This window comes from Mchenga conophoros, linkage group LG23 (assembly GCF_057382185.1).
Source record: "Mchenga conophoros isolate Kocher_MC1m ecotype Shallow Benthic linkage group LG23, M_conophoros_male_GT1.1, whole genome shotgun sequence".
NCBI lineage: Eukaryota > Metazoa > Chordata > Actinopteri > Cichliformes > Cichlidae > Mchenga > Mchenga conophoros.
This window is the reverse complement of record NC_140547.1, coordinates 21979621-21994384: the sequence shown is the minus strand read 5'-3', so window position 1 is coordinate 21994384 and position 14764 is coordinate 21979621. Positions and strand designations below refer to the sequence as shown.

At 44.2% G+C, this 14764-nt stretch overlaps 1 protein-coding gene across 1 annotated transcript; it reads right to left on the bottom strand.

The window, feature by feature from the left end:
- Positions 1 to 137: 137 nt before the first annotated feature.
- Positions 138 to 11292, bottom strand: clcn4 (Cl-/H+ antiporter 4). Its single transcript, XM_085264601.1, has 13 exons — positions 11233 to 11292; positions 11095 to 11136; positions 10435 to 10589; positions 10221 to 10320; positions 9800 to 9987; positions 9596 to 9718; positions 9133 to 9339; positions 8925 to 9005; positions 8300 to 8845; positions 8030 to 8216; positions 7415 to 7813; positions 7114 to 7330; positions 138 to 4400 (listed from the first exon to the last, which is right to left on the bottom strand). The coding sequence occupies exons 2-13, from the start codon at positions 11108 to 11110 to the stop codon at positions 4310 to 4312; spliced, it is 2310 nt and encodes a 769-aa protein (XP_085120727.1). The 5' UTR covers positions 11111 to 11136; positions 11233 to 11292; the 3' UTR covers positions 138 to 4309.
- Between the last annotated feature and the right edge of the window lie 3472 nt (positions 11293 to 14764).

Below are 14764 nucleotides of genomic sequence, written 5' to 3'. Positions count from 1 at the left end.
TTGTATTATTAGTTCATTTGTGGCCAGTTTCTGAGTGTGCTGCCAGATAAAGACTCCAACACCACACATGTAACTGCAAATTAAAGAGCTGTTTATGTAATAACAACATAAATATCAGTCAGACTGAGGATATAACAGGTTTTTATAAACATGTAGTTGCTTTATTTTGCCTTTGGGGGCAGCACTGAGTCTCTGTTGCTGTATGTCCCTGCAGGTGATGGAAGAAGTGTGAGAACATCTAAAAAAACAAAAGACTCCCATCATTGACAACCGGTCAGTGCCAACCCACATAAAACACACTCTCACACACATATACTGTGCTGCTGCTGACAGGCAGTGGGGAGAGGCGGAGATGCTGGTGCTGCTCCAGGTCATGTACACCGACCTGGACTTCCTGACGGAATTCCACATGGAGCTGCAGAATTTCCTGTTTGAGAAGTACTGTCTCTGTGTCACCCAGATGGCTGGAAAACCAGGAGGGAAACACCTTTACCTCAGAAACATAAACATCAATTAAATTCAGGAGAAGTTGGTGTTTTTATATAAAAACTGCTGTTGGTGCGTCTGTGGACTCTAAAATCAAACACATAAAAAAGCCTGAAATGGAAATAATATTGCAGTTATGTATCTTTTAAAGTGTAGCTTTGTGTAGGGCTATTACTGACAAACACAGCTGATGTCCACATCATGGACCACATACAGGAAGTTCAAAGGAAGTCTACACGGTCAGGTTTATAAACATGGCGGTCTTAACATCGGGATGTGTCTCCCTGTGGTTAATGTGGATTTATCTCAAATGCAATGCTCAGACCATCTTGGCTCTGGAGAACCACCGCTGTGCTGTCACCTCTGTCCGCGGTACAACAAAAGCACGAGTTCAGCTGTTCATAGCTACAGAGAAAACACGTTTTAACTGTGAATAGTAATGACACAAGGTAAAAGCAGCAGCTTTAAGTTTGGCTCTAATAAACTGCACCATGTTAATCTTACTGCTTTGATGCAGAAGCAGTTTTGTGCAGATCAAAAAGTTGGTATTGAAACACCGAATGAAACGTTTAATATGTAAAGATATTAATGTGCTCAGACAGTTCTGTTTGCATAAGAGATAATTAAAGATAATAAAAGCAAGATCCAAATGAAAAAAACAAGCAAACAGAAAAACTCTAACACAGTGCAGAGGAAGAGTTTTTATTACAGAGTTGGAGATGGAGAGAGCCACCAAAGAGGAGGAAGTGTCCAGTCCACAAATTGTTGACTCTTTCTTGAAAGATTACTGGCTGTGTTGCATCAGAAATCTTAATAAATACAAATGTGTGGTGTTAATCTTACAGTTTTTATGGCGTTGTTTGGATTCAGGCTGCTTTTAATGTTTGATGATCTTTAAGAAAGGAGTTAATGCTTCTCACTTCAGAGCAGACTGTCTGTTTTGATCGATTGTATCTATTTTGTAAGGTCACAGAGGGGCTGGAGCGTATCCCACGGCGACAGGTGAAGTCAGAGAAATAACCACACTTAAATTAGGTGAAGCTAATGTGGACGTGTTTGGACTGTGGCAGGAAACAGACAGGCTTGTCAGGAGGTCTGAACGACCAGCGCCATCTGGTGGACTAATCCAGTTCATTTAAACAGATGGATGCTTTACTGATCCCCCTGATGTGAAACAGTGAGTAAATATTTTTAATATTTTTTAAAAAATGGATCCAGTTTTGATTAAATTACTGTTGATTCTGTGTGATTAGAGTTTTTAAAAGCTTCTAAGTAAAAAATAAATAAAAAAGGGAGTCGAGTTTATTCTGAGGTTCAGTTCAAAGTTTTCGTTTGTTCTTCAGTCCCTTTATTTCCAAAGCCCACAAACAAAAGTGCAGATGTGTGATTTCTACCTCATAACCACCCACCATTCAAATAAAACGTGGAGTTGATGTTATCCTGTCTGAAACGCACTAACTTAACAAACACTAAACGTTCAGTATTTACAGCACAGAGAGCTTTCCGGTACATTCTGTTGGCATTTGTCAAAGAAAACACTAAACGGACGAGTTTCCCTCAAAGGTTCTCGTCTGTGTGGAGTGTCAGCAGCACCCGTGTCTTTCCACACCAACACAAACACAACGAGCACTGAGCGCGCTCAGATCAGCTTTAAAATGACCTTCGTGGACACATTATCACATCCTCACATGGTAACAGTTAGTTAATGTCAGTTTACATAACGGGAGCTCACAGTACCTTAAAGTGTTAAAGCAGCATCAGACTGGTGGGTATGAAACCGCTGCTGTAAAGGCTCACACACGCAGACACACACCGTTTCTCTGACTTAGCTTCTCTTAGATGATTCACTAGAGTGAAAAGCAAAGCGTCGCTCACATGGCCTTTAATTATGAGTGACTTGGCAACATTTTCCCTTTGCTTTGTCTTTAAATCCAGTTTGTGATTAAAAGAAAGAGCTCGATTAGCTTATTTGAACTAGAACTAGGGCCTGTGAGTATGTGTGGGAGCCTTTAGAGCAACTAAAGCAGGTTTCATATTGTTAAATAGGAACTTAGAGGAGGAAACGAAGCTCCTTCCATCGCCTCCTCGTGCAGCTCTGGACCGCTTCCAGCACCACTGATATTTGGACACAGCTCGCTAAAAGTCCTTTAGTGACTATCTTCTCTTTAAACGAGTCAAAACAAACACCTTCAACACTGAATAAATAAATAACATGTCAGATGTCTTCAAACCATCTCCTCAACAAGGAGAAGAAAAGAGTCTTTTCAGCTGCTTTAGGGGTAAAATTTGCTGCAGCCGCCGTCTCTCCTGCAGATTACAGCTTTGATCATTAATACCAAATATAAATGTAGTACCAAAGAAATAATGTGGATTAAATGCCTCAGCAGCAAATAAAATGATGAAAATTTGCTTTTTTCCCCTCCTGCAGTGCAGGAAAGAAACACTGAGCTGCCTGCTCTGGGAGCTGTTCTAATGGATGCTGTTTGCTTTTTAAGTTTTCTGGTTTGGTGTTAAATTAGATGTTAAATCTTTGTGCAATCAGGTCAAACATGACAACCACAGAGCATTTTAACTTGTTACTCACTGAAATTCAACCAGGATGAAGCCTTTAGCTCTTCTCTGATCTGATAAACTCGTGAAAACCCCAAAACTATTCTAAAGGCCATCAAACCACAACTTTATGGATATGTACCGAGGTCAAAGCTGGTCATTCAGGGTCCAGGGGAGGTCGTCTCTATGAGGAAAACAGCTGAGATGACTGGAAGCGGTTCAGAGGTGCACACCCATCCTCTAAGATCAGGGTTGCTTTTTGATTTTCATGGGTGGAGTTTAGTTGGAGAGCTTTGTGATTTCCTCTCTGTGCAAAGAATCTGATTGGCTGGTAATTAGAAGAACAACCAATGCTACAGTAAAACAAACAAACAAACAAGGTTTAGTGTTTGAGGGAGCTGGCATGTCCACCAGACGCATGAACACAGGCAGGAGTAATATATAAATATGGCAGCAACACGTACAACAAAAAAAGACAAAGTGCAACAAAGTCCTCAACTTCAAATAAAATCAGCTCCAGATGTGTGTGACCCTCACAGCTGGTCCCATTTCACCTCCAGATTTAAAGATACACATGATCATTTTCCAGTTATGACTGAATATCATCTCATTCAGAAGTGTGTGTGTTTCATACATACTTGTAGTGCATTTTCTTAACCGAGAAAGTTGAATTTGGATTCAAAGAAGAGCTAAACTTTCTAAATATGTTGACGTTTCGGGCCTGAAGATCACTCAACAGGTCTGGATCTGGATATTTGGGGAATAGCACTTCACCAAATATGTTAAAACTTTATAAATCTTTATAAAGTCTGAGTGTTTTAGGGCTAAATATACACATCTAACACACAGAGCCGTTTGAGCTCTAAAAGAGAGGAAAGCTAGGCAGAATAAAGACACCCTTCTGAATGAGATCATCTCTAAAACCTACACCATGAATCAATAAAAACAATCATCACGGAGCCTCAGAGGTCCAAATTTCATTTAAATATGATCAGAGATGATCGTTAACCCTGCGATTCACTCCATACACACACACACACACACCGCCCTGAAGTCGCAGTTTCCCTTCATCTGAATCTCTAAACTGAACGAGCAGCAGCAAATGAACGACGTTAAGGTGGATTCACTATGTTTTAAAGCCTTCCTGCCACTGCGGGGGTGGGAGGATATTGAGGGAGGTGGGAGGGGCTTTTCACAGGTAGCAGAGCAGCGTGGCGTCATCTTTCCAGTTTGACATATTTACACCATCAGGGCAGTAAACCCGCCTCTCACGCTAGTTGAACATGATGGACTCTGGATCCTGGTTCATCATCTGGGCCATGTGACGCAAAACGTCCTTCTTGGTGATGATGCCCAGGAGACGCCTGCAGAGGAGGGATGCAAACAAAGGTCAGAGGTCGTTGCCCATGTGATGAGTAAAGGAAGAATGTGCAGATTAGAGGAGACAAACTGAAACTGCAACCAGATCAGCTTGACAGCCACTCTGATCACACAGATCAATCAACTACAGGAGAAAGTTGAGTCTAAGACCCAGCTTCCTTTGCTGTTGCTGTTCCTGGCAGAAACAGCAAAGCATGGACACTGCGGGCTGGATCACAAAGTGTCCTGACCTCTAAACACCAGCTGACCTCTCATATAAGTGAGTAAACACTAGGGATGGGTATCAAAACCCGGCTCTTGTTGAGAACCGGTTCCCATTGTTTCAATTCCTTGGAATTGTTTGCCATTTTTGCAAACGATTCCCTTATCGATTCCAGTCGCCCCGAATGACGTCACCACGTTGCGGAGCATCATTTACCTGGCAGGAAATATGGCGCCTTTAAGCGGCTCAAACACTAAAAAGTTTGGTTATACTTTATGAGAACAGATGACAACAGGGCAACTTGCAATACTTGAAAAGTAGATATTTCATTTAAGGGAGGAAACACTACGAATATGCAAAAGCATTTGCTCACAAAACACCCGATGACCTTAAATGAATGTCGTGTTTTTAATTCCGCTCCGGACTCGTGAATCTCAACCCAGCAGCAGCGGTAACGTTTGCACGTCCTCTCCCGTTAATGCGGCAGGTAAATAATCAACTAACAGTGCATATTATGTTAGCGCGATCTGCCTTATTACAAAACCTGCCATTACTGTGCATTTAGGTGACCATGATGAGACAGACAGTCTGGCTCAGATGCTGGCAGTTCTCGCTGCAGTCTACCAGTAGCGTCTCCTTTCAGGCCAGGATAGACAAATGTCACCCAGCAGTGACTAAGTTTGTGGTAAAAGGCTTGAACCCATTTGCCACAGCAGATGCCCCCGATTTTCAGTAATGTGTTTAATTGTAGGCAGGGACATTACTGGATATTCTTGTGTAATTGCTACAGAATAATTTATGTTATACTTTGTTATTGCTACAGAAGAATATTTATTTTATTATTTTACATTTACAATTTTTTTTCCTGGGGACCCTGTGACACCCCATTGAAGAGCCGTAGGCTGTGGATCTCTTAAGATCTCAGTGTTGGGTTTGTAAGGCCATGCTACTCCTAAATTTCTATCTTGTTCAAAGAGAAGATAAAAAACAAAGTTCTAAGCTAATCGACTTTAGTGTTCTCCTTTTTTAAAAAGAATCGATAAGAGAATCAATAAAGAATCGAATCGTTAAACAGAATCGAAAATGGAACCGGAATCGTGAAAATCTTATCAATACCCATCCCTAGTAAACACTGAATACATTTGGGTTTATTTAAATCTTGGTTATAGGAGACCTATTTTCATTTTTATTTTTTTAAAATAAGTAACAGAGGTAATAAAGATGTAATAACGATTAAAGAAGTCATAAATTAATTGGTTTTAGGAGTTTTAACAATTATTTATGTCACTTTGCTTCATAACTATTAAGACAAATGATCTCATTGAGTCACTAGAGGGAGCCGTTTGCCCTTAAAATAACCTAATGAAAAAGCTGCTGATCTCTTTGATCTAAGCTAAGCCGGCTGCTGCAGAAATATGACCTTAAAAACTTCAGCCCAGCTTCACCTTCCTCATCTTTTTTTTTTAAACTGTATATTTAGAAAAAGACTGGCACATAGAACAGAAAACACTGCACCGAACACCCGATCTCTATTATTCTAGATAAAGCCCTGAAATACTGGCTGCTCTTACCAACAGAGCAGCCAATGACATCAGAGGTGAGCAGGAAACATGAAGCTGCTGCTTCTCTGTTTCCTGCAGACTGGAGAGAATCCTTCTCTGACATTTTAAAGGAATGATACAGATCAGCTTCTGAGCTACAAACGGTTTCAGGGTTTTTACTGATGAACGTCACTGCTAAAGTCAAGGTATTCACAGTATTTTTGGTGGCAGGACAACTGCAAATGATCCAGTTTGTCACCAACAAAGTGAAACTATGTTTTCAGGACTTTGTAGGTGCATGAAATCTGACCCCGTTTCAACCCTCTAGCAGATCATTACATGAAGGCACCTTTTGAATACAAGCGCGCTCATGCTCACAGGTGTACACACGGGTGCTCACACACACAAACTACACCCTTTTTGGCTCCTACCTCAAAGCACACTGTGTGCTGTCGATTCTATGTGCTGCACAATAATATTCAATATTTAGTATTTGCTGTTATCTTCACATAGATCATCACGATGATGTTGTTTATTATATTGCTCTCTTTTTTTGCTTGTTTTCTTTTTTCTTTCTCAACAGGTGATCCAGGTGACTGATATATGTATTTTTTGTCTGTTTGTTTTGTTTGTTTTTGGTTTTTGCCTTTCATCACCGTTCCTCTTCCCTGCTGTTTTTCTTTCCCCCAGTCATGTCTGTCCCGTGTGTAGCAAGTGAAAATAAAATAAAATAAACAATAAAAACAAAGGTCAATCAAACAGACTAATACGGCAAGGCCAGGATGGTCCATTTGGTAAAGTAAATGCATTGGGCATCTTTCTTTGCCTTTAGACAACAATTCTGATGGCAAAAGAACATAAATGGGACAGGCGAAAAAAAAAAGAAAAAAGAGAATTTTCAACCGTTTCCATATTTCAGGCTGTAACAGCAGATGGCATTTGGCGTGCTCTTACCCGCTCCTGGTGACCAGACACTGGCGCAGACCAAGCTTGCGGAAGATGTCCACCACGGTCTCCATGGGCGTGTGGTCGGTGACGGTGAATGGGCTGAGGTTGAGGATGCGTCGCAGCTTAAGCGGCTGTGGGTTGCTCGCCGGCAGCTGCGGTGCGTCCTCGGTGAAGTAGACCACTGAGCTGCTCACCACGCCGTCCTGCTTCTGACGGGCATTCTCTGTGGATGGATCGAGGGGAGGAGTCAGTGGAAACCTTTCGATCGGATTCACTAAAGACTAACGTGCATTTGCGGTTGACTTACTGATGGCGAGCGTGAGGTCTCTGCGCTGGACGAAGCCGATGAGCCTCTCTGACTCTCTGGACACGACCACGGGGAAACCGTTGTAGTCCGTGTCTTTGATCAGCGTCTCCACATCCTCTACTGTCGTGGAGTCCTGCGTGAGGACAGCCAGCGTTGGGTCGTTCCTGCGGGGACGCATCACGTCGGTGGCGAGCGTGCGGTGGGTGAACTCGTCCCGCACGTCCAGGTACGGGTAGCCGTTTAGCAGGATGTGTGACTCGTAGATGCCCTCCTTACCGAATGCATCTGCCACCCACTTGCTGGTGACAGCAGCGGCCATCAGGGGGACGATGTACTCCAAGCCGCCGGTAAGCTCAAACATGATGACCACCAGCGAGACGGTCATCCTCGTTACACCGCCTGAAGCAACACAAACACAGCTGCTTCATCACAGGAGGAGACTTAATTCAACCATTCACAGTGTGAGAAGTTTCTGCTGTTTACCAGGGGCAGCCAATCAGAACAAAGCTTGGGTTAAAAGGGGAGGAGCTAAAACAGCTTGTTTCAGGCAGGCCTGACACAAGGCCTCATCATGTCTACATCTTAAAGCTTCTAATGGGTGAATGGTGCACTCACCCAGGCAGGCGGCGGCTCCCACCATGGCGTACAGTCCTGGCGTGACGCAGTCGGCGCCGGGCCGGCACCAGTTCTTGAAGATGATCCAGTCGTGGTGATGGTAGGCCATCTGCTCCACGGCGATCCCGACGATCCGCCCGGCGATGGCCCCGACCGCCATGCTGGGGATGAAGAGACCCGAGGGGATCTGAGGAGGAAAGAGATCCGCTCAGAGAAACAGAAACAGGAAACAAACACCGACTTCCAGCCCATCGTCTTCCTCGCACTGACCTTCATGCCGAAGGTGAAGATGGTGATAACGATCTTGAAGATGAGTGCGAGGGTGAGCTGCCACAGGGCGTTGTAGACACCAGGTCCCGCTGGGCGGTCCGGGATGTCGTCCACCGGCCGGCTCATGTTGGGGTTGTTGACGTAATCGCAGAGCTGCGACGACTCGAGCGCGCCACAGTCATTGAAGAGCTCTGAGATAAGCTCGCTGGTGCTGCGGCGGGTGTATGGGTTGGGGTAAGCCAGAAGGGCAGTGATCCCCGTCACGGCGATCACCTCCAAGACCGGGTACTTCCCCAGCTGTGTGGTCTTCCTCCGCCGGCACCAGGCGATGTTGGCCCGGATGAAGAGAGTCCCCCAGAGGCCGCCGAAGACGCCAAGCAGGATAAAGGGCACCAGCTCGGCCATGTACCACGGCGTGTGGTACTCCACATAGAAGAGCACCAGGCGGCTGTTTCCAAATGGGTTGATAGAGCGCAGCGTGAAGGCTGCGACCAGTGCGGCGAAGAAGGAGCGCCACAGAGTCTTCAGAGGGAAGTAGTAGCTGACCTGCAGGAGGAAGCACAGGACATCGTTAGGAGAGAGGAGGAGGAGCTACAGATACTCTGTGTCCGGTCTGATAGCCAACCTCTTCCAGGCTGAACAGGACTCCTCCGATGGGCGCGCCGAACGCCACCGACACTCCAGCTGCCGCCGCCGCCGACAGCACCTGCAGGAGGCAGACACACATACATCTACGTGACTTTTCCTTCATCGAGGGGAGAGCGTGCACACTGTGAGGAAATCTTACTGCCCTTAAAAGGTCAAAGGTTAGGAGTGTTTTTTCCGCAGCATACCTCTCGCCTCTTGCCCTCGTTCTTGCTGTACTTGGAGAAAAGGCTGCAGAAGAGGTTTCCGCAGCAACACGCCACATGGACCAGAGGACCCTCCTTCCCCAGGCTCAGGCCCGACGACACGGCCAGCACCAGCGTGACTGTCTTGATCAGCAGGGTCCACTTCCCCAGGTAGCCCCGGATGATGAAGCCGCTGAGGATCGTCTTGATCTGCACAAAACATGCAAACAGACGGAGACATGTGAGAGCGAACGCACGGCTGAAAGCGCAATCAGACTCCATTTAAAAAGTCCCACAGGAAAACTGTTAAAAACCATCTGTGTCATGGCTTCAGTTCCTGTATCTGCATGGGGGCGTGGCCTAATGCCACCTGCTGCAAGTAACACACCTCATTAGAAGCCTGCTCAAATGAACTGAGCCAACTCCAACTGATTGAATTTGTTTATCCAGTGAAAAAGTTTGTTACCTCCGGGATTCCTGACCCGCAGGCATACGGAGCGAACACTCGCACCAGTGACACCGCCAGGAAGGAGAAGAGCAGAGCCCATAGGATGTACAGGAAGTAGTTCAGCACGTACGCTCCGGCTCCCTGAGAGAACACAGAGTTAGCTCATCACTCTGTCCACTCATTGAAGAAACACACACAACCACTAAAAGCGGGCAACTCAACCTCGGCGTGGCCTGTCATCAGCTCCGCCCACTTCTGCCACTGTGGGCACTTGTCCCGGTCGTCAAACGTGGTCTCGTTGGAGGTCCAGCAGCACTGCTCATGGCTGTACCAGAACGCCGAGAGGCACACACCCTCCTTCAGGTCCGTCATCCAGTCCACGGCGAGGTCAATCACGCCGGCCAGCGTCCCTGTGGAGGAGAAGGGGAGGAGTCATTCCACCTCAGAGACACCTTCATCACTCTCAGATTGCTCCTGTTTCTCTTCCGGTGTCGCTCGGACATCCAGAGAGACGTCTGCAGCTTCAACAACAGAGTAAGAAACAGAAATAAAGGTAAAAAGGAAGCTAGATAGATGAAGCCTGGGAACTTTAAGCCCAGCAGCATGAAGAGGAGGAGGAGATCAGAGACACAGCGAGCCTGACCTGAGAGGAGGCCGATGAGCAGCATCACCACCCATCCCGACCAGGCGTCCAGCAGGCTCTTAATCAGCTCCCAGAGGGACTCTTTGCTCTTGCTGGTGATCTGCAGAAACACAGGATCAACTTACAGGTTTGCAGTGTGGATTTCAAATAAAAGCTCACGCGTCATGTGTCACGCCTCACAATGAGGAGGGAGAGGAATAGATGAAGCACACACCTTACGGTGGCGGTCTGTGTCCCTGGATTTCTCTCTCAGCCAGTCAATGGTGTGGAAGTCCTCGTACGTGCTCACATCGGGGAAAGGCTCATCCAGGAAGTCCATCAGGTTCCCGGCACCATTCATCTCCTCCGTGGGCGTGGCGGCACTCACACCTGGAAGAAAGTGAGGACGTCATCAGTGTTAATTTGATTTGTAAACACTCACTGTTTATTTAACGTTAATGTCCATGCTCATCGGTTTAATGAGATTTCACCTGCTCAACACATTCATATAAATAAGAATAAAAGCTTAAATTAAAGATCCACGTGTTTTTAATAATATGCATTTCTGTTTATACTGAGGAGGAGGAGCCGGGTGCAGTCAGCCTTTACTGAATTCAAAGATCCCGATGAGTTAAAAGGAGGGGGGGGGAAGCATTTCACCTGCCTCATATCACAGGATGAGGGCAGATCTCCTCACTTTTACCTGAAGAACAACAACAACTATCTCCTCTGACATGAATGCAATCACCACCGAGAGTCCCCACTGTGTTTGTCAGACTTCGCACCTGAAATGATCCAGCAGCACAAACAGCACTGCGGAGCCTTTATTTACGTTAGCTCCTGAAGCTAACCAGGCTAACTCAGCATCATTTCACTGGCTGTTGTTGTTGTTTACCTTCAGCGACCTCCATGTTGCTCCGTGCTCACCGCTGCGGGTCTAAAATAAAATCTCTTCAATTATTAACTGATACGTTGTCAAATAAAAATGTCATTTTAGTAAAATTCAGCGAGAGAAAAATAAATAAAAGCCTACGGAAGCGTCGCAGAAGGCTCCCTGCAACCTGCCAGTATCGCGATACTTCGGGATCGCGCTTTGCTTGGACCACCTCAAAGCTCGTCGTGTTTCAGGTGTTTGGAGTCTTTTCTGCCCTCTGGTGGCCACGCGTGGGAATTACAAGAAAGAGTAAAGTTTGAAAAATTACAAACCAAAGTCAAAATCAGAATCAGAATCAGAAACTTTATTGTCATTGTCATGAGAACAACGAAATTAAGAATGGTCCCCGATCATTGCATCATCCCTAGCAATATCAAAATATAAATAAAACAATAAAATTCAATAAATAAAATAGATAGAATACTTAAAATACTAATAAGATATAACAGTGAAACATTCACATACATTCCCACACACATGCTTCAGACCGTGCATAGATTAACACAAGAGTGGCGTGATGGACATTTCTGATTCTGATTCTGATTCTGAAGAGCAACCTGCCCTTCTGGGCCAACTCAGAATGGCTGTGGTTCGGTTCAAAGGGAAAGGTTCGCCATCTTCCTCGTCAGGAAGAGATCCAGGTCTCACGATCCCATAAAAAAACCTAGCCTGTAAACAACAGGACTATTACTAATTCAGTTCACACTCTAATGATATACATGGCCATGTGTAAATAATGTAAGTGCTATAACAAAACAAGCACAAAACATTAATTCTAATTTCTAACTATAGTCTATACAGTGCATCTTAATCATGAATGCAATCTTTAAGTCACAATCAGCTTATTCTATCATCAATGTGCACATTTCTATCAGAAATCAGAAATAAACCATAAACTATGGTAGATTTTTTTTTACAGTATTGCCCTTTAACTGAATTAAAGGAGCATTGCTTTACACTGCATAGCAATGAAGCAATATATTATTTACACTCAATGTACAGAATAAAATTATGAAAAGAATATACAAAAACCCACAGGCTGTAGTTTTACAGTATGTGGTAACGTATCAGCACAGTAAGAATACACACAGACATCTATCCAGTGCCGCTCGAGCATCAAATGTAACAAAATAAAGTAGATTCATGACCTTTAAGATCAACATTAACTTATTCCATCATCTAATTTTAGTGCATTTAATATTCAACAAGTAATACTAGAACATCATCAGCACACAAGCTGAGTGCTCAAAATGGCTGAACTCTGTGAGAAACCCCGTGTCACTACCCGATCCGTACCGGAAACCCGATCGGTACCCCGCATGCGCGAATCTTACGTCACTTCCTCTCTGCCAACATTGCGACATCCAATATATTTGAATGATACGGTTAGCGCCCAGTTAGCTCCTAGCATTTCTCAACAGCTCTGCCTCCTTTTCGACTGCCCGGGACATTTAAACAATGAATAATCGGTATACAAAGAAATTCATGCTTTTCTCCTCAACAGAGAGTGTCCCCCGATTGAGCAACAGCACCGTAAAATAAGGAGAATGGCGCCTAATTACAGAGTTAATAATGCAGACTTTGTAATATCTCACGTGTAGATTCATCAGCCAGATGAAGTGTTTACTGACAATTGACAGTGATAGCGCACATCATCATCACTATTCCAACAATCCTCTCCTCACAGACAAGCATAAACACACTCGACTATCGCTAAATCAAATTTAACACACGTTTGTAATGACGCTAATTCAGTTTACAATAGGGTTTATTCGCTCGGTCAGCAGGTGGCGGTATCCTCGTACACTGGGGAGTACACTGCCATTAAACGAACAGAAGAAGAAGAAAACATCTGCACATGCGCGGTACGGATCGGGTAGACTCGATTTATACGGTCAGACTTTACACATGCGCAGTAAGGATCGGGGAGTCCTGATCCGTAACTATCTTTTTATTTTTCGTTTTTGTCTACATTGTACTGAAATGCTTCATTATTGCAAACATTTTAAGATATACTTGTTATTCTTAACATCTTAACAGATACTCTGACCTTTAACTATCGTAAAACGCTACGACCGGAAGTAGAAACCTTTCGCGCATGCGGGGTACCGATTGGGTTTCCGGTACGGATCGGGTAGTGACACGGGGTTTCTCACGGAGTTCAGCCATTTTGAGCACTCAGCTTGTGTGCTGATGATGTTCTAGTATTACTTGTTGAATATTAAATGCACTAAAATTAGATGATGGAATAAGTTAATGTTGATCTTAAAGGTCATGAATCTACTTTATTTTGTTACATTTGATGCTCGAGCGGCACTGGATAGATGTCTGTGTGTATTCTTACTGTGCTGATATGTTACCACATACTGTAAAACTACAGCCTGTGGGTTTTTGTATATTCTTTTCATAATTTTATTCTGTACATTGAGTGTAAATAATATATTGCTTCATTGCTATGCAGTGTAAAGCAATGCTCCTTTAATTCAGTTAAAGGGCAATACTGTAAAAAAAAATCTACCATAGTTTATGGTTTATTTCTGATTTCTGATAGAAATGTGCACATTGATGATAGAATAAGCTGATTGTGACTTAAAGATTGCATTCATGATTAAGATGCACTGTATAGACTATAGTTAGAAATTAGAATTAATGTTTTGTGCTTGTTTTGTTATAGCACTTACATTATTTACACATGGCCATGTATATCATTAGAGTGTGAACTGAATTAGTAATAGTCCTGTTGTTTACAGGCTAGGTTTTTTTATGGGATCGTGAGACCTGGATCTCTTCCTGACGAGGAAGATGGCGAACCTTTCCCTTTGAACCGAACCACAGCCATTCTGAGTTGGCCCAGAAGGGCAGGTTGCTCTTCTCTCACGAACAATTGCAACAGTGCGGTAGGACGAAATCGCACCAATCACAAACTTTTGACCTATTGGATTTGACTTGACTGAACACTGACTATTAAGCCGGCAAGACTGACATATCTGAGCTGAGATAGGATTCTGACTGTTATTATTATTGCTGTCACTGTATTTTATTTTATGTTTTCATTCCTGTTCATGAAATGCTGTTAAATTGTTGCTAAATAGTTTAATACAATTCATAGCAACTTTACCTGTGGCTCCAGTCATTCTTCTCCACGCAACTCACTTTATCCCTCCTACGAATCTAGCTATTGGCCCATTCTCTCCATCTTACTTTAATTTCCCCTACCCTATCCTGTACTTGGCTACAGAAACCTCAAGGCCACTGGATGTTTGAAATTGCTACATGATGATGTGTTTCCCTCTTTATGCACTGAAGCTGGCACGTTCCCTGAGTTTTTCCAGCAAGATGGTGCACCACCACATTATGGGAGCCAGGTCTGAGTATTCCTAGATGAACAGTTTCCTGGAAAGTGGATTGGTCATGTCATGGGCCAGTTGAATGGCCCCCAAGATCTCCCGATCTGACCCCCTTAGACTTTTATCTTTGGGGTCATCTGAAGGCAATTGTCTATGGTGTGAAGATACGAGATGTGCAGCACCTGAAACTATGGATACTGGATGCCTGTGCTGGCATTTCTCCTGCGGTGTTGCTATCAGTGTGTGAAGAGTGGGAGAAGAGGGTTGCATTGACAATCCAACAC

Excerpts from the sequence above, each read along its gene's own strand:
- clcn4 (XM_085264601.1), bottom strand. Across the intron at positions 8,846-8,924 it reads TCCTGTTCAGCCTGGAAGAG|GTCAGCTACTACTTCCCTCT; the intron begins GTTGGCTATCAG and ends TTCCTCCTGCAG. Across the intron at positions 8,217-8,299 it reads TCTTCACCTTCGGCATGAAG|ATCCCCTCGGGTCTCTTCAT; the intron begins GTCAGTGCGAGG and ends TTTCCTCCTCAG.